Raw genomic sequence first — 20724 nt, forward strand, 5'->3', positions numbered from 1 at the left:
TCAAATATGCAATCCCGCATTGAAACCACAGTAAATGCCTTAAATGAAATACTAGTCATGTGTTCTTACATGACATCTTGAGCTTAACGTCAGCGGTGGTAAAACTCCAATGGCGGGGAAATTGATCTGATAATACATAGTAGCTGATCGTAGCCCATATTCACACGCTTAAGAAATAAGCCAGACCTACTGACCCCGTGCCATGCATCGTAAAAAGCAACAAAAATGCCCTAACCCCCTTTTCTTGAAGTGTCTAGAGGATTGGCGGGATGAAGCGAAGCAGAGGAACTCCAAGCTGCAGCACACTTACGCCAAGGTGAGAGACCACAAACATGACGCAAAGATAACAGCAAAACACGTCGATCGCCTGCACGGAAAGCGGAAATATACATGGAACGGAAACCAAGGGATTTCGCTTTGTTTTATAACCCGGTTTTATATATTTTTTAAATTTCTGTCTTTTATTTTACCTTTTGTTCACAATCGATTGAAAAGGTACATTTGGTGTACAGTTTCTCTATTTATTCTTTCGACCAACAGAATTAATATCTGAATTCTAAAACTGCACTGGTGTACTCAGTTATATTAACATAACCTCTTACGACGTAGCATATTCCTGGGTTACTGAACAATCATAGTAAGAAGATAAGGGTGCAAACTAATCAGCTTTTAGGTTGCCCTTTGAGCAAGGTGTGATTAGCGTGTACTAGCCCGAGGGTCATTTATCTAGCTAGCCCAAATGAAATTTCCCAAGCAGTTTGTAATAAGTTCATTGACTGATTGATTAAATAGTTGCCTTTCTACTTATTAATGTGAGTCATAACCTTAAAGAAAACGTGAATCAATATTGGTAATTGAAATGAGCTTTAAAATCTGATCAGCTGTTTTGTTTTAATATTGCCTTATCATTGGCTAAGGAAAAGATATGATTTAAAGCAAACTGGCATGATCCGTGAATAACTCACACTGCTGAGAGCCTATAACATGACAAGGATCTACAGTTATTTCAAAGTGGATGACATAAATTATAAATGAGATAGAATAAATATATGAAAATCATATATTTTGAACTGCGGTATTTGATACGTATGATGCACGATCCTCGCAGTAGATAACGCTATTTAAGCAGTAGATTTTCTCTATTGCTTAAATAGCGTTATCTACTGCGAGGATCGTGCATCATACGTATAAATTATAAAACTGGAAATATCAGCCAGCCTGGTTATATAGTTAACACATTGGTATAACAAGACAGTGTTCATCTAAGGATGATAAATTCTTTTTCTTTCTGTCAGTTTGTGTAGTATTAGCAGTATTTCCTCCAATAAATGTATATAGCTGAGTGTCGTAGACTTAAGGTAATTCTATTATTTAAGCCGGTCCCCAAGAAATACACTTCTTTGTTAAGCAAGTGACGTCAAAATCCACCAGCCTGATCACTAACCCATAAAATCAGTCAAAAAGCAAGAGGCTATGTTTATATCTCTGTGTATTAACAAAGGCCTTAGAATAGACTCCTGCTTAACACTAAATTAAACAGGTGGCCGAGAAAAGCTTCAACCATGAAAGCAATCTGTTTCTTTGCTAGCTGGTGAATCAAGAAAGCTTTAGCTCCCCACAAACTTCAATTTCTTAAGGCTCCTTTAATTAACAAGTAAATGGTTCTGATTTAATGGCTTTGCTACAATCCAAAATATTGCTTTGCTAAAGCTTTGTGTGGATCTAATTAGACTTGTGACATGATTCTTTCACAAGGCAATCTGCTGGAGGGTGAAGCTCAGGGTAAAAGAAAGGGAAGTCATGCAGGCATTTATTGATGTTAGCAGACTTGAAAGCCAGCCTAACATGTGCACCTTTGAGAATTTGGGGATGAAACCTCTAGTTTTCTCATACACACGGCCATGATGTTGGAGATCATTACTTGTTAGTAACCAAATTATGGATATATGGTTGTTCTTCTTCAACTTTTCTGTCTCTGGCTTGTTACCAGAATGTTAACTCTCTGGGTACTTTATTTAATACTCAAGTAATGGTGTCAGTGTTCCTCAGGGAAATGGCTTATTTGTTGATGATGTCACCTTCAATAAACCTTTGGAAAGTATTCAGATTGAATTAAGACAGTAACCCTCTATTTTAGCAAAATGAACTTAAGGTCACATCATGGTTGCCTATTGAGATAAATTCATTTACATGGCTCTTGGCACTTGGGTTATTGCTTTGTTTAATCATTTGAGAGGCTTCATATTTTTGTTTAAGAACCTTATTTTTTTCTCAAGGCTGCTGTTGCCATGAAGAAGTATCCATTACCTCTTAGTTGTGGAGAGGAGGCAATGATTCTTGAAAACATTGGCAAGTATTTTATTTTATCATTTATTTGATATATTAACTAGCATTACTTCAAGTTATTAAATAAATTAGAACAATTTGTGTTAAGAAGGAGTAGCTTGGTGAACAGGGCTTTCCACAACCCGAGGAGTAAAAGGATAACTCCAAACATATCATGTTACATGCATATATAGGCAGTCTGCTCTGCTGCACACTTTCTTAATTCAAACAGTTTGAGTTTGCTGTCTCTGTGACTAAGCTTTAGGAGAATGGGAAACTATTTTTTAATTGTTTTAAATGCCTAAATACAACAACTTTATGAAGATGGAATTCATGAAGATACTTTCATGAAATTGGGCTACAGAAGGTAACTTGATATTTATTAGATACAATGGATATATGAAGTTCATATATTTTGAACTGCGGTATTAGATAAGTATGATGCATGATCCTTGCAGTAGAGAGCGCTATTTATGCAATAGCCAAAATCAGACCTGAAAAAAATCAGGCCTGTATGGGATTCGAACCACTGACCTCTGTGATACTAGTGCAGCGCTCTACCAATTGAGCTAACAAGCCAACTGGGAGCAGGCCGTTGAGTTGATTTGTAATAAATAATAAATAAATATTTATTTAAATAATAAATTGATATTTATTATTACAATCAATTATGTTATGATTATTTCCCTGGGGATCTATTTAGGCAATTATAACTGCGTGGTACTTTTTGATCAGGGTTTCATAGTGGGTTCATTTTGCTGAAAAACACTGTTTGGAAGGAGAAGACAGAGAAGTATTTAGCAGAAGAACGGCAGTAAAACTACTTTTTGAATACTACAAGCTACTTACTGCTACAAGTTCTAATGCCACCAATACATTTTAATTGAAACTGCTGCAAGTGATTGGATTAATAATATAATAATAATAATGATATTTATATAGCGCCTATCCAATGATAGATCTAGGCGCTTAACAAGTAAGAGGAAACTTAAAATTGAAGTAAAAACATATAAAGTCAAATGTTCAAAACATTGTTAACAGTACGTGTTATATTTCATTAGGACAAGAGACTTTCATTTTAACTCCCACAGAATGGCGCCATTAAAAAAATAATTACCTTTCATTCTTGCCAATTTCTAGTTTAGTTTAGTTTATTAGCTTCGCTGACAGGCAGGGACACCACAACAGCTTGTGCCAATTACTGCGGGCCCAGTAAACCCACCCATCCCACCCCAGGGGAGGACATCCACCACACAGTAATCTCGTGCATGGGAAATTAATGTCTCCTACCCCTAACCCTGCAGGAGACGGGGCCTACAGTTTATTCGTCCTTATCTGAGAAGACTAGAATATCTATACATTTCTTGATATTATAGAAAGGCTACTAGCAAATTCTCCTTAGTTATTTTAAGACCAGGGCTCAAACCCTCGACCTCTCGCACAACACAATCTGGCGCTCTAACCAATTGAGCTAACCGGGAGGTGGTTTCTTTTAAATGTCAACAAAAAACACAGGGAAACCTCCTGCCTATTTGCATCTCCCACAGTTATAGGTTAATAAGTTAAAATTTGTCAGGACCAAGCTATTCAGTGCTGAGCAAGTGAGGTCCTTGACTCAGAGTGGCCGCCAGTTGTATATAAAATGAGGAAAAAAGTGCAAGAGGAGCTAAAAAAAGTCAAACAAATGTACTGGATAGTGGATGCAGCTCAGAAACTTCCACAGCAAGAGAATAGACCTTACATTTATCTGCATGACTGTTTTATAATTTACTGTTATTGGTGTCAATCAGATATAAGAATGGATATAAGACAGCCAAGTTTCTTAGCGCGCCATTGTGCTCAGCATTTGGACTTGAAAATTTGCTTGGGAAATGCTGAATGTGCGAAGTTACTTTGGTTTAGTTAAAATTGGGGCAGCTAGTCAATAAAGAGTTTTACTTGAACTTGCTAAAAGAGAATTTTTTTCATTTCAATCAGGTGCCATGATTGCAAGAAGACTTAATGAAGCCATGAAAAAGTACTCCGTCAATAATCACCAAGGTTTGTAATGATTAAAACAGGGGGATTATATATTCAAGTTAAATTCTCAAGAGATTTCAGAAATGTGCATGCTGTGAATGGTCCAGAATTACATTATCAGAGTTCCTGGCTCACCTTTTTAAAAGTCATCATTTGGACATGAACTAAAAAAAGAGGAATGCAAATTTCTTGTGAGAGTACATACCAGTAATGCTGTATACTGCTAACCATGTCTATTACCTTCAAAATAAGTAGTATGGCTGGAAATTATTTTAAAAGGGTCATGCTACACTTCAAGGCTCAATACTTAAGCCACCAGATTGAAGCAAACAATCTTTTTTTTTGCAAATGTATCTCTCACTCCAATGTAAGACCATAAATATTAAGTAAGTAAAAGTTTCTTACAACATTTTGCCCACAACTATTTTACCATAAAACTGAACAATACTGTATGCAAGAGTACCTGGCCTGTTGCTCAACTGTAGTTCACGTTGTCTTATTGTTTACTATTATTTATTGTATTACCATCCAATTAATTTCAATTTCAGAGGTGTTTGCAAATCATGCTTTGGAAGATGAGTACACAACAGATCCAGTGCTAGACTCACTTCGTGTACCTACTCCACCATCAATTGAAATAAATGATGACATTCTTGAAGAAGAACCTAAGAAGGTATTCTTTATTTAAACTGTGTGATGAATGATACACAATTAATACCTAATAGCTACAACATATTTCTGTTTTTCTTTCGCCATGATTTGTAATGATGATAGGACTGAGTGGAGTCCAATTCAGTCTGTAATCATACAAGTGATTAACAAAATCAGACAACCGTGAAATGGAAATCCAATTTGTTAATTATTATCATAATTACAGACAGAATTGGGCAACTTAAATCCTGTTACCAATTAATCAAAACTATGACAAAATTTGAGAAACAAACCTAACCATTATTTATAAATTTTCATATTATAAAAACAACAGTTAACTGGGTTAAATGCATGACAAGAGCACATGCACATAATGTGTACTGTCCTATAACACATGCATGAGGTGCACTGTCCAATTACAAGCATGATGCATAAACTGTCCACTTAGTGCTCAAATTGGACTGGTGATAACCAATCACATTCGAGAATTTTATTTTAGTTTTGATTTTACCCAAAACTAGTTACATGTCTGATTATTTTGCTCCCAGTGGCTTTCTGGTTGGAGATGTGAAGAGGTGTTGATTCAACACTTGGTGGTGGTGTTATTTTAAAATCTCTTATTCAAAACTTTGTTTCTTTCTTTTGTTTGGTGTAGTTTGGTATAGTAGGTGTAGTTTGTTGTAGTTTGGTGCAGTGGATGAGGTTTGGTGTAGCTTGATGTAATTTGGAGTAGTTTGTTGTAATTTGATTTAGTTGGTGTAGTTTGGCATAGTATATATGGTTGTAGTAGGTGTAGTTTGGTGTAGTTATTTGTAGTAGGTGTAGTTTGGTTGTACTACATGTATTTTGGTGTAGTTTGTTGAATTAAGTGTAGTTGATGTAGTTTGGGGTAGTTTGATGCAGTCAGGTGTAGTTTGGTGTAGTTAAGTGTAGACTTATTTATTGCATAACATTGTAACTCACATTATTTTCCTTTGTGTTTCTTTAAAAGTGATCTCTTAATGTTATTGTTAAGTAGCAATTATTCATTTATTTATGATGTCCTTTTATGCCAATCTGTTTCAGAAAAAGGAACCCAGGAGAAAAATCACTCATGAATATGTACCAGCCTTTAGATCAGGACCTTATGCTTTGATTATAACATTGTATCAACATAGCCAGGTGATAATATTTACCTAATGACTGTGTAAAAAGTGTTATTATACATATAATGAATAACATCAACAAAAAAAGGGTTACTGTTTTTAAGCACACTCTTATGTAAATCCCATGAATGAACAGCAACATACTATTGGTGTATGAAAGTGATCCTCGCAATAATGAACCCTACTTATGTAGACTGTAGTTAAAATAAGGCCTGAAAAAATTCAGGCTTATACAGGGTTTGAACCCATGACCTTAGATGTGATACCAGTGCAGTGCTCTACCAACTGAGCTTCATTATGAAGGTGTAGTCTGATTGTCCGGGTGAGTGTAGTCCTGAGAAGGACTGTTGTCGGTGGCAGTGACTGACGTTTCGACAACCTGTGCAGAAGTCATCATCAGAGTCAAGTGAATGATTGTTGTCAGTAGAATGTTCTTATTCCAGTTCGTGTGAAAAATTCGTTTTTTCACACGAACTGGAATAAGAACATTCTACTGACAACAATCATTCACTTGACTCTGATGATGACTTCCGCACAGGTTGTCGAAACGTCAGTCACTGCCACCGACAACAGTCCTTCTCAGGACTACACTCACCCGGACGATCAGACTACACCTTCACATGTTACCCCCGGGTTCAAACCATTTACTGCATGAGCTGCATTATGTTCATTACTGCGAGGATCGCTTTTTTTTCAGGCTTTAGTTTCACTTCTACAGTGTTCATTACTGGGAGGATCACTTTCATACATTTCATGAAACTGCAATACATATAATATGATTTTCATATATTCAATTTCATTCATCATGCTTAGTGCTGCCAATCCAATAATCAATTTTTGATTATGAAAACCAAGTAGGGACTAATAGTGTTGGTCCAAGGCAAGCGCAGTAGACAAACTGAGCATGTCTACCTTGTTCCTCTTGAGTCCACCCCAAGATGGAAACAACAGTGATAAAAACTGTCTAGTTATTATGAATTTGAACTGATTGTTTTTCCCATAAGCTGATTCTTGATCCATTTCGTGTTTAGAGTCTTAACTTTCCAGGATACATGACAAGAGCTGAGCTTCAGAAGGAAGCACAGCCGCTTTGTGATGCTTCCTTTACAAAGGTAAAATAGTTTTTCCAAGTGCACCAATTACTCTGTTTTTGGGAAAGCCAAAAAGATTTGTAGATAAGTTTCATAAAAATTTGCATTTTGTTCTAGACCTTTGTATGACATTCTCAAAAGACAGGAATTTGCTGTCCTGAAATTTGCTTTCATCTGAACTTGATGTACTCAGTAGCATGACAAAATATTAATGTTGATATAAGAGATTTATTTCGTAAATGTCATGACTCAAGTTAATTAAAAACAAAGCCAATTAACCAGTGGATTGCTCAGGAAACAACTTACAATTAAAAACCAGACAGGAAAACTCTGCAAATAGCTACTTAGGGCATTTTGAGATTCCAAAAAGTAACTTAACCATTTGTCTGATGTATTTAAATGTGCTAAAATTTCAACTATGGACACCTTCATATTCAAAAAAAAAAAATCCTTAGCCCAGCAGCACATGAAACCACAACACACAGTATAGTATTTGCTCTGGTTATCCAAAAAAAATTAACATTTGATAATAGTGATGAAGTCAAAAGGGTACGTTACTCTTTTGAATCTCAAAATGAGATCATTGTATTGAATTTGTATATGTTTTAATATGATTTCCACCACTCCTCTAATTGTAATTACTGTAGCATGTTGATTGAATTCTATAGCGATATGCAGAAGCTTGAGAAACTTTGAAAACTAACGACAACTGGCATTGGTCAGATTTAATTACTCATCAGAAGTCAACTTTGTGATAAGGTGTGTTTCCAACCCTTAATTTCACTTCCAAAGTGAGTGGCATGCATATATGATAATCAATAATGTGTAGTAATTCTACAGTTTAAATATGTAAAATGAATGTATTCCAGCCTGACCCAGGCAGTCATTACACAGCATGGTCCTCTATGTCAGCACTGATCAAAAAAGGTTTTATTACCAAGACAAGCAATCCAGCCAGGTAATAACCTAATGTATCATGCTATATGCAACCATGTGAAAATCTTTTCAAAGGTGTTTGTTCTGCTGAGAATTGTGTGACACTTCATGTTTGACTTCTTTTAAAATAGTGTTGCACGTAACAGATTACTGTGACCTACACATGTGCTTCAGTTATGTGGAAATATCCAAAGGCTTTGAGTTTGGTGCATTCAATATGCATGGCACTGCAATCCAGCTTTCACTGCATAGTTTTTATTCATTATGGTAGAGAAGAGGCATGCTTTCTTTTCTGATACATTTGTAGATATTCCATCACTGATCAAGGCTGCATTTTAGCCCAGAAGCTGAACAGAGTAAGTGGTGACAGGTTGTCGATGGTGTCATCACACTGTACTGCAGCCATTACCACTAACCTGGCCTCCTCTAATTTAGTTGACACAAAATCTGGCAGTAAACTATGTGTATCCAGCAGTAGTGGTGTATCAACATCAAAGCCAGACATTGATTTCAAACAAATGGCCCTCAGTGATGCTTCTGCAACAAGCTTTGAAGGATTTACAAGTATAGTTGAAAAAAGGGAATTAAATCCCAAGAGGTATGTGAACTTAAAAAGGCTTATCTTGAAACCATGCATAATTTCTGGTTTGCAATTTTCAAATTTTTACCCACTGTAAGTCAATCAGCATACATTGTTACTGTGAATTTTTCTTTGTATTGCTTCAGAAACTCTTGTTCGAGTTGTTTTGTTGACTAGAGAGCCACTGCAATCTATTTTATTTGCTTTGCATGGTAATATGTTTCACAGTGATGCAGAAATAGATAACAGATGACTACTTTCGCGTAGAGCCTTAGAACTGATCAGAAGCAATTTAAAAAACAGTTCAGTAGGGAGCCAATTAAGCTCTTTAAGTAATAACATAATTCAGTATAGATTTCGGATATGATAGATGTTTTGAGTATCAAATAGGTAACTTTACGCAGGCTGTATTCGATATACCTTGGCACAAGTGAGATAAGTTAAAACAATTTAAATAAGAGCTTGCAGTGTAACTTGTTCCTTTCATCCCTGGTCTGTTTCGTAGAATTGTTGAGGCTGACGTCGACTTTGATCCAGGTTTTGTGCTGAGACCAGGTTTGTTACTCACAAGAAATGTGTATTAAAGTACGAAAAGTAGTGTGCTACTGAAAAGGTAGAGGAGATCAAAGAGTTGGCTTTGTGGCAAGTTGATTTTTAAAGAGACAAGCACCAAGTAACAAGAATACAAACTCTGCACCATGCTACACTTCCATTAATTCACCAGATTAGCAAAAGGACGCTGGACTTGTAATCTGGCCCCTGCTACTCTCTGGATTTGCGCTCCGGGTTGTTCTGGGTTTCAGCTCCTTGGCAGCGCTTTGCATGTCAGTTGGGATTTTTGAACACTCTGTTTATTAACAATGTTTGCTTCAATTTTTTTTTTATCTCGGCCCTGAAAAGCTCCTTCTGGGAAGTGGTCAATTAGTGTTGTTATTAATGTTATTTTTAAAGGGATAAATAGGACAACTAAAATGTTTAAATTGAGTAACAAATTATACTTGGGTTTTAAATGATTTTGTTTTCTTGCAGGAACGTTTGATGTCATACTGTGTGTAGATGTGAATGAGACAACAGCAGAAGTCAACTCAAGGAAAGACGCTCTTATCCCTGAACTTAAGAACAATGGTATCTGATCCTACTTTATTTCACAAAGCATATATCATGGCAGTGATGTTACATGTGTAGCTTTTGTAAGGTTGGCTCGCACAAAATACCAAATATGTTTATGAGGAGTTTTGCAGAAAGAGAGAGAGATAGAGAGAGAAATAATTGACTAAACAGGTGTAATACAGAAAAACATAAACCTTGACCAACGTAATTCAGAAAAACACAGCGCCCAAAAACTATCGAATGCGTGCTCTTATCTCAACGGCTTTACAACTTATTTTAGCATCTTTACTATATTTTTTAAGGTTAACTCTTAGGGGGAGTTTTTTGATTTGTCACCGAACGCACGTTCCATGGACCATTAACCGTCACTTAAATTGGATGTTCACCTCTCACAATACAAATAGTTTCCATAAACATGAGAAGTACTTTAAATTGCAGGAACAAATTGCTTTAAAACTACTCTGCACTTTTTTAACAATGAGGATTTAACGATAGACTTTGAATGTGTTCTCAGGAGTACAGTTTGATGTGCGCAAACTGCAGCTCGGAGACTTTCTTTGGGTGGCTCGTGAAAGACCTGTTCCCGTACCAGGTACATGTACAACAGCTTTTCTTTATGTTTCTTGGCACTGGATGAATATCCATCTTACCTGCGTGTTTTGCTGTGAAATTAAAGGTTGTTTGTCAGTACCTGTGGCTCGAGAACTTATCCTGGATTACATTGTGGAAAGGAAAAGAATGGATGATCTTTGTGGAAGTATCATTGACGGTCGTTTCCATGAGCAAAAGGTATTTTGGCGTAAACGTAACGTAATCTTGCTAATATATAAAATATCTAAGGTATGCTGAGCAATGTATTGTTCTCCCTTGATTCCTTTAGTTTCGACTTCGCCATTGTGGTCTTAGACACCCAATCTACCTGGTAGAAGATTTTGGCTCAATTCAGCACATGAGTCTACCGGAGAACACATTGCTTCAAGCTATCGTTAACACACAGGTAAGAAACAAATCACTCCTTTGAACCCAAAGGTAACAGTTATTGATGTAGCCTTCAAGCTATCGTTAACACACAGGTAAGAAACAAATCACTCCTTTGAACCCAAAGGTAACAGTTATGGATGTAGCCTTCAAGCTATCGTTAACACACAGGTAAGAAACAAATCACTCCTTTGAACCCAAAGGTAACAGTTATTGATGTAGCCTTCAAGCTATCGTTAACACACAGGTAAGAAACAAATCACTCCTTTGAACCCAAAGGTAACAGTTATTGATGTAGCCTTCAAGCTATCGTTAACACACAGGTAAGAAACAAATCACTCCTTTGAACCCAAAGGTAACAGTTATTGATGTAGCCTTCAAGCTATCGTTAACACACAGGTAAGAAACAAATCACTCCTTTGAACCCAAAGGTAACAGTTATGGATGTAGCCTTCAAGCTATCGTTAACACACAGGTAAGAAACAAATCACTCCTTTGAACCCAAAGGTAACAGTTATTGATGTAGCCTTCAAGCTATCGTTAACACACAGGTAAGAAACAAATCACTCCTTTAAACCCAAAGGTAACAGTTATTGATGTAGCCTTCAAGCTATCGTTAACACACAGGTAAGAAACAAATCACTCGTTTGAACCCAAAGGTAACAGTTATTGATGTAGCCTTCAAGCTATCGTTAACACACAGGTAAGAAACAAATCACTCGTTTGAACCCAAAGGTAACAGTTATTGATGTAGCGTTAACCATCTTGTTGAGTGACGTCCAGTGAAAAGGACTACAGCCGTTGGTGACAGTGACTGATGTTGTGACAACTTAAGTCGTCACAGTCAAGGGAGGAACTATCAGTTTGTGAAAAATGATTGGTAAATTTTGCTGTTGTAATCATGGCCATCATAATTGTAATAATGATAATATGCCTTTATTATTTTTAAAAATTATTTAGTTTATGTATATTTATGAGGATACTATCTGTTTCTCTAGGTTGTAGATGGCTTTTTTGTAAAGCGGACACGAGATTTGAAAGAGGGTGTTGCTTATTTAACAGTCATGACTCGATACTTGCAAAAGTTTTACGCAGTAAGTACCAACTTAACCTCGCTCACTCAGCCACTTTACCATTAGAAACACAACTACAGTCTATATCGTTATTGATGAGTCTTAAACTGATCTTCAAAACTACATTACAAAGAACGATTTAAACCAAAAAAACAAACTCCTCCTACCTCCCAAAAAAAGCTGAAAAAAGTATCCCGAGCTTTCAGTAGAAAACGATCTACTCTCTAACATTTATGTCGCTGTTGAAACAAAAATTATAGGGTTTCAATACAAGGTATTGAATGATATAATTTTCATAAATGAGAAGTTATTCCGTTTTAAAATGATTTAATCGCCTTTCAATAAGAAAAATTTAAAAAAAATCGAAAGGAAAAAAGAAGTATAGCTTAAAAGAATTCACAAGGCTCTTAATCGAGAATGCAAATTACGATCTTTAAGGCTACGACTCTGCAACATATGCCATTTATTCTACAAGTTGTACATCAACTTGTCCCATAAGCACTATGTATCAAATATTTTAAAAACCCTTGCTTCTAGCTACCGCAAGATATACCGTGGGTGATGGAATAACGTGCGTGATTAGTACAAGTACAGGTATAAATTAGGTTAGATTAGCCCATCATATCTTTTTAGCAAGCACGGTGACCTATCTTTTTTATTGTACTCTTCGAAACAGGGATTGGAAGAGAACGTTCAAGGAATGTTTCTTAAAATTTGTTCGATTCCTTTTTTCCTGAGGATCACCTTACAAGCAGAACTGCTATTTGTATTGGTAGATTAATTTTTTTTTTTTCAGAAGGAATGTATGTTAAGAGAAAAAAAAGGGAACGGTTTTTTCTGTTCGCCACGTGCCACCTGCAATTTACTGCTTGTGGATATACCCAACAAGGCCAAACAACTTATTTCATTTCATGCAACAATTGAAACTTTTCACGCTTTTGACGCGGGTATGAATTTAGAATCTAGTCTTGGAAAATGCAGTCTGAGTTATGTAATTTTCCTTCTTGAGCCTATGTCGTTCATTTTCTTCTCAGAATAAAACTCTTGTCAGCTGTCATCAAGGAGGCCTGGAGCAAGCCCGTTTAAACAATGAAAAGGAAAGAAATAAAATGTACCTCATGAATTTCCTCGATTTTAACGACTCAACTGCCAAGAATAAGGTAACAAGAATCACCTTGATTGGAATGACTTCCTCTATAGACTATATTCGGTGTTCATAAAAAGACAAAAGCAAACAATAAAAAGAAAAGGTTACCGCCAAGTCTAATTTCAGAAGGCAACTAAGCTTGTTCATGTAATAAAGGGATAAAATTGTGCGTTTCCAATATTGTTATTTAGATATAAATAGAGGTTATGTGGGTAAGTTGGCTTTCCCTTTGTTGACAACAGGTGATGACAGTGAGTGAAGTGTTTGCCAAGCAGCTTATGCAGCTAAGTGGTGTGTCTCCTGACAAGGCTGTTGCAATCTTGGACAAGTATCCCACGCCTAAAAGGTGATACATGTGGAGTGACTTGGCACTCTATGAAACTCTTCAATTTTGTTCTAGCCTGCTATTAGAGAATAATTAGGAAAGGATCCTTGTAAGGAATTAGCCGTAATGGATAGAATATTAGAATATTATGGGAAAAAGTTTTCCCACAGTGTGGCATTTAAAGGAACTACAACAACTGTATCATAACATCGTATTCCGATGTTTTATTTTAGTTTATTAGATGCATACAAGGTACAGAAGAGTGTGGAAGATCAGGAATTGCTCCTTTCTGAGCTGAAATGCGGTGAAAATCAAAGGTAAATCATTAATCATCCGAAATATATGGGACAGACGTTCTTACACAACAATCAGAATTAACGTGTTCGTAGTGTTGCAGGGAGCAGGTAGGAAACAGAAAAGTGTGAAATCATAATGAATTACAGTTATTTTTATTATTATTTATCTTTCATACTCTTTATTTCTGAGGCTTGAGTAAATCTTATGGTTTTGCACTAGTCTAATATTGCTTGGATATCACTTAATTGCAGGACATTAGGATCGTCTCTGAGTAAACTGATTTATCAGCTGTTCTGTTCACCATCCTTGTGTTGATACCTGAAGCGGAAACTGGTTTCTCTATCTATTTCTTCTATGTGTTACTTACACAAACAAGTTGTCCAGGTTGGACATACATGTATGGAAATTGTAACTGAATTATTCTGTTTGATATACCTCAGTACTGTTCCATATCATCTTTTACTTAAGGTGCGTTCCTTTGGGAGAATCCGGATGAGGATTTCTGATCTGCGGCGTTCCTTGCGAGCAAATCCGTTTTCAGATCAGTGATCTATCAAATCCACTTTGGACAAGGCTTCATCGGATCATTGATCTGTGTGATCTGAAGACCGATCATCGGATCACTGATCCAAAGCGTTCCTTTGGGCGAAGGATCCGAAATTAATCATTTTGCCTGGCGAAAAATCATTTTGTTTAATTTATAAATAAAATCATTTTGCTCAATTTCATAATAAATTTTCGAATAAATCATTTTGCTCAATTTCAAACGAGCAGGTACTTCATACCTAAGAAGTACTTTCGTGACGCGTTCCCGCGTTCGCGATATCGTCGTACGTTACTCTGTAAAAACGAACTTGAGAATTATTTATTTGTTGGTTTTTTTCTTTTTGCTGTACTTTTACAGTGTCTTTTCCACTTTTCGTAGGAGTCTGTTTTCTACATATTCTGTATATCGATATCAGTGCCCAAATTGTTTTGATTTCCTGGAGTATTTGAGTGGGACTTTTCTGTAAATACAACACGTTTTTCTTTTCCTTTTGGGCAAAATCTGAAACACTGTAGAATAGTATGGTATGTTCGAATTAATTCTCGATGCGGACATGGCTCTGCCTCTCCCTACTGGCAATCAAAAGGATCAAAAGAAATTGTTCATCTTCGCAACTTCTCGCTTCTTGTTGTATGGAATCATAGGCAAGTTCCTCTATTAATGAAACAACAGCTGCTCTAGACGCAATGGCCATCTTGTTTTCGTTTTCAAATCTAGGGCGCGATTCTGCTGACGCACTCTACTATTTCGCGCCTGCTGTCATGGTAACTGATCCGATGAATAGTCCTTTTTACAGTTGTGTACTTAGTTGCCAAGCCTTTGAATAGGAGTGAGGCAAGGGTTGACCTTGTTATGATACAAACCTTGCTGCCTTTCAAATGTAAATTACTTTGTTATCATGCTAACTAGATACAGGTCTCTATCACAACAAGGTCACCTTCAGCCTCACTCTGAATCAAAAGCTTGGCAACTAAGTACACAACTGTAAAATGGCCTATTAAAGTTCCGTTCCTTTGATGCACCGTGATCTGGGTGATCTTAGATCACAAATCCTGATCCGGATCCTCCTAAAGGAATCACCCTTATTTGCATGCATGTTAGAATAATGTAGGGTCAATCACACAGTTTGTGTTCTTTTTTAGCAATAAAGGTATCTGTTAAGGTTAACCTAGTGTTGCTGCATATTCTTCGAAGAATTCTACATTTTTTTCAGCAAGGAGGGGAGGGGAGAGGGAAGCGGGGATGAGAGAGAATGTCTGATTGAAAAGCTATCGTTACCCGACTCCTTCAGCGTCACATTACCACGATCCGTTTACCTGTCTTTAGTTAAAACTCACTATAGGTACGAATAATTAACAATTATTCAACAAACTGTAGGTGAATAGTACCACTTTCACCGACACTGTGGTAAATAATTGTTTTAGTATGTACCACACACATACCAAAAACTAGGTTATTTCTTTCAACTTGCCGAAAAATGGTCGGAAAGTAAACTCTTGACACGCGATTTTGTCTTTGCGGCTGCGCGGAGGAGATTAGTACCAGCCGAACTAGGATTTGCACTTCCGAACTAGGATTTGCACTTCCGAACAAGCCATCAGCACGCACGAAAAGCACTAATCGCTTGTGTGGTATGTACTAGCAACACCTATAATACATCAATATTTTTGCTCGTGTCTGATTGGTCTTAACGTATGTGATTGAATATGCCCCAGAAATATTCTTCACTTATCGTTTAATTCGAGATGAAAGAGCGTTTCTCTATTGTTACACAAGGGACATGTTTGTTCATAAGTTTGCACCAGGTCGTTCGTGAGCACTTTTCACTTGTGTTGCAGAAATCTTGAAGGATATGACAATAGCCTTAATTTGGCGGAAAAAATGTGCATGGATATTTCTTGGACGTTATCTGTCCGCCAGTCAGTGGACAAATAACTTAGGAGCGACTTTTTTTCAAGACCGCGTGAGAGGTGGCACATCGACCGAAAAATGACTATCCTCATATTTCAGTCAGAGATGCTTTACAGTGAGCTTACAAAAGTGATAAGGTTTTTTTTTTCCTAGACTTGCTTCTTTATCCTAGAAAATTCACGAAAACTGAAACCAGCGCGAGTTGCCGTAAAAAGGCGGAAATCAAGTGCCCCGAGTAGAGGCAAATGAGCTTTGCTCGTGCAAAGCGGAAAAGAAAGCAAGCTCGTATCGATTTGACAAATTTGTATAGGAGGGATTGAGGTACGGCTTAAGTCTCAAACGGGACCATTTCATTTAATTTTGAGCTCAGGAACACTTTTAAAAATCACCAATATTTCAAAATCCAAATATCGCATTTCTAGTTGTAGTAAATTTTCAATTATCATTTTCCCCATGCGGTATACCTCAGAGTCAGTTCAGGTCAAGCTCATGATAAGTGGAAATAGTGTCGTTTTCGAGGATACAAAAATTAATTTGCGGCTTTTCATTTCCACGCGGAAAAACCAGGCTGAACTTTGTGAAAATCGCAACGTCGTCATTTACGTCATGACATAATCTAATTAGGCAACCTGTAATTAAATCCGGAATTCCAAGCACATTTTAGAAGTTAGCACCGTGTTCGATCAGGAAATTAATACAGTAAGCTAGCCTTGCATAGCTAACAACGACAGATTGGTTTTTATCCCTGCTTTTGTTTCAAATTCCCATCCATTTCCCATGGCGAAATTGTTTACATTAACACATTCCGTAACCTAACGGAGGGCGTCTGTTTTTCCTTTGCGTATTCGAACACCTTTAAGTTTTAAGAAAGTTCCGGGGTAAACTTGAGCTTCATTGTGGACTTGAAAGAGGACAATTCAATCATCTATAACGGCAGGTCAAATGTTCTTTGCCGAAGACGTTGAAGACGGGAAGCAATCTATTTGTAAATGTGACACACTCAAGCATTTGTCACGCAAGGCTGAACTTATTTCAATCTCGTTTCCATCTTGTAATTTTACGGCCACAAATATCCATTAAGAACGCTTTTTAACAAACTTGTTATATGATAATTTTTCTTATCAGGTAGTCATTGCTGCGAAACTTGTTAACTTCGCAGCGGGGATTTTATGCAGAGTTGAACGTTACAATGACATTGCCAAGAAGAGCCAATAAGCAGAACACAAAACAACAAATAGCTATAGAAAAAAGATTAGGGAAAGGATCAAGAGTCAGAGTAAAGGCGAAAAAGAGGCAGAGTACAAAATGATTGAAATAGGAGAAGAATACCAAGTATGGAGCCGGCAATAGAATGAAATAGATAGGGTGAACTAGACCTGAGAATATATAACTGTATGATAAACAACGTGCCATTTGAAATCACTACTACAAATAAAGAATCTTAGCTGAGTTAAGAACGTTCTTCCCAAATTGAGAGATTTAGTTACAAAACTCACGGAAATTGGTTGGGCTGGAAACTGTTCGCAAATTAAAACAACTAAGTCGAGAAAAAGGTCATTCTTTTGATACTACAGCTAATACTATTTCAGCTAATGTCGTGCCGTTTTCTGAACACCTAAAGACTGTCAGCATTACTGATGTTAAGGCCGAAATAGATTTAATTTTAGATCGAGCGCTAATTATTAACATACCTTCCAGCAATCAGACTAGATCACCTGTTCCGGGCATCACTATTTTTTAGGCGTTGGATGAAGGAGAGGGTCACAAAAATGCCATGCATTCTACAAGTTATCCAGCCATGCTACGGGGCCGACCATTTAACTTTTGAAGGGGGGGAGGTGATTTCAGGTCATCAAGAAATTTTTTTCTAGCAATCTGCAGGGCAGGATATTTATTTCTGCTTTTTTGTTACATTTTTTCTCTTACATTTAGGCTGCATGCAATTTTTTTCTTCAACAAGCGCTTGCAGGAAATTTTTTTTCAAAGTCACCCACCCCACCCCCCCTAAAGGAAAGATGCGCAGGCCTTATTACAGAATTAATAATGCATTTTTGAGAACAATTTTCTTGCTATCCCTTTTTACAGGTTTTTGTTGTTAAAAATTATCATTTCGGGGAAGATTTCCAAAATGTCGCAAAGCGCCGATTCTAGTCAAACGGCCAAAATGGCGCGGCACCTTGTTCCGGATTTTTTTTAAATTTGTGGTTTACTTACAGAGATGTAATGTGCCAATATTTCCCAATACAGCTCAAGCAAGCGATAAGTATTTTATCATGGCGTTCGGGAAAACTTCTTTACTTTTAATTTTTCGGCTTTCGCGAACAAAAGTGTACGGCTTATGACCACTTCCGTGGAAACAGTCCGTATGGCAAGGTCCAGACCAAGTAAGAGCAAATCGGAACGCTTGGATTTACCTTAAGACTATCCTGCCATATAGTAAGTTGTTATAACCTTCAAGTTTGAGGTATTTTCGCTAATAGTTTGTTTTCTCACTGAGCTTTTAAGTTTGAAAATACTTGTCCTTGCAACTTTTTACTTCGTGCTTGCGTTTTTCTGCAAGGAATTCATCAGAGAAAGAGCCACACATGATCACAAGTTTGTTTTTTTTTTTTATATAGGTGTTGTCGTTAACTCAATCGAATTAGTTTTGCTCAGCGTACTAATTGACATTCCTTTTTTAGATTTCAGTGACGTTCAAAAAATGTTGAATCGGTGTCAGAGACGTTATACGCCAATTAATCGCAGCTTCAACATCTGGGGCAACCCACAGGGTTTTGACTGTCGTCCTTTGAACCTTACCTGGGTGGGGTAGGGAGTTTGAACCGGAAGTGTCAAGTCTTTCCAGAGGAATATTGGTGGTTTATCTTTTAATGTGGAGGTACTTAAAGCGGATGGTTCAGAATATAGATAGATAGCTTTATTAGGAAGTAAAATCATTGCAGCCCCCGGGCCGGCTGAAATACGACTTACTTTACAATGGGAATAAATTATCTCTTACTCTAAGATAACTACAATAAAAGCCGCAAAGTGTAATCTACAATAAAATACAATAAGAGAAGTATCAAAAACCAAAATACAAATAATTAAGATAGCTACTAATAATTAAAACTGTTCGCCATGATAAATGTGTTTTTGAACCTAGTTGTCTTACAAATCGGTAGCTTGAAGTATCTCTGGCTGCGGGTGCGATAGGTGGGCTCGTTGCGTGGAGGCAGCAGACCATGGAGCTTGTGGTTCTCGTCCCTTACAATCTGATCAAATAGAAAATCACACAAGATCTCCCTCCTCTCGTACAGTGACGCAATGTCAAGAGCTACTAGAGCCTCAGCGTAGGATAAGTCAGGTTGAATCATCCGCAACGCGCGTTTTTGCAACCTTTCCATTTCATTGGACAGATATTGCGGCAAAGAATGATGAAAAACTGGGCACGCATATTCTAATACAGGGCGTATACATGTTGTATAGAAAAGTAGCATATCCTCAGATGGAACTTTAGCGCGCTTTAGCTGTTTTAGGAAATACAGACGCTTCGTAGCCTTTTTGCATATAGATTCTACATGTGCGTTCCACCTGAGGTTGTCCGAGACTATCACTCCTAACAACCTTGCGGATGAAACAACTTCGATTTGCTTGTCATTGATATTAATATGATCAAACAGACTACCTGATCTGGAGAATAATATTCTCAGTTCTTTACATTTAGACTCATTGAATTGGAAACCATCAACTTCTGACTGTCTTACAAGTTCATTTACACGTAATTGCATGTAGCTAGACTCATTCTTCAATACTGATTCGACAAGAGTGGTGTCATCAACGTATTTCCAAATAATTGTGTCTGCTACAGAAAGATTATTTATCATGATAAGGAACAGCCAGTGGCCCAATTTCGTCCCCTGTGGTACCCCTGCAGGAACAGCTTCCCACTCCGAGAAGCAATAGCGGCTCAGTTTTATCCTTTGTTTACGGTTCGTTAAAAAGTCCATGATCCAGCACAAAATCGACCTTGGAATATCGTAGGAGGAAAGCTTCCGCGCCAGAACATGATGGTCAATCAGATCAAATGCCTTCCGGAAGTCAAAGAGTACAACTCTCGTAGTCGATCCATTTCCATCCGTTGACTTTGCCCAAGGGTGAATCATACTAATTAATGCATGCGTGGTGCTGGATTTAGGCACCGTACCAAATTGCTGTGGGTCGATCTTTGAGAGGACAGCGGGCTTAACATAAGTGTCGACAACGTACTCCTCCGCTATCTTTGACAAGATTGGAGTCAGGGAAATGGGTCGAAGGTGTTTGTTTACGTCCTGCACAGGTCTTTGCTTAGGCACCGGCACGACATCCGCTTCTTTCCATGAATGAGGGAGACGACCTTCGCGATAAGATAAATTGAGAATATCTGCTATCGGCGCTACCAGTTAATCTGCATTTTCTTTCAACACCCACCCTGGGATGCCATCAGGACCATGCGCGTTGCTTCTGTTCAGTTTCGTTAATTTCTTATAAACCGACTCGTTTGATACAACAAGCGCAGGTTGTTGGGTTGCACTGTCAGAGGGTATTATGACAAAATCAGCAGGGAGCGGAGA

General features: G+C 37.4%; 1 protein-coding gene across 3 annotated transcripts; it reads left to right on the forward strand.

The window, feature by feature from the left end:
* Nucleotides 1-176: 176 nt before the first annotated feature.
* LOC111338278 (structure-specific endonuclease subunit MUS81) lies at nt 177-19260 on the forward strand. Of its 3 annotated transcripts, XR_015989075.1 has the most exons (19): nt 177-316; nt 2277-2349; nt 4303-4365; nt 4893-5017; nt 6061-6156; nt 7172-7252; nt 8101-8189; nt 8475-8765; nt 9253-9302; nt 9777-9872; nt 10372-10449; nt 10534-10646; nt 10738-10854; nt 11834-11929; nt 12943-13068; nt 13298-13401; nt 13614-13697; nt 13929-14061; nt 16063-19260. XR_015989075.1 is itself a non-coding variant. In XM_022944726.2 (18 exons), the coding sequence occupies exons 1-18, from the start codon at nt 203-205 to the stop codon at nt 13990-13992; spliced, it is 1860 nt and encodes a 619-aa protein (XP_022800461.2). In that variant the 5' UTR covers nt 177-202; the 3' UTR covers nt 13993-15391. The 3 variants fall into 3 exon arrangements, 2 of the variants coding, with proteins under 2 accessions (XP_022800461.2, XP_022800462.2); XM_022944726.2 differs by lacking the exon at nt 16063-19260 and having other exon boundaries at nt 13929-15391; XM_022944727.2 differs by lacking the exons at nt 12943-13068; nt 13298-13401; nt 13614-13697; nt 13929-14061; nt 16063-19260 and adding an exon at nt 12446-12502.
* The last annotated feature ends 1464 nt before the right edge of the window (nt 19261-20724 follow it).

The sequence above is a fragment of the Stylophora pistillata genome, chromosome 6, assembly GCF_964205215.1.
Source record: "Stylophora pistillata chromosome 6, jaStyPist1.2, whole genome shotgun sequence".
Classification (NCBI taxonomy): Eukaryota; Metazoa; Cnidaria; class Anthozoa; order Scleractinia; family Pocilloporidae; genus Stylophora; species Stylophora pistillata.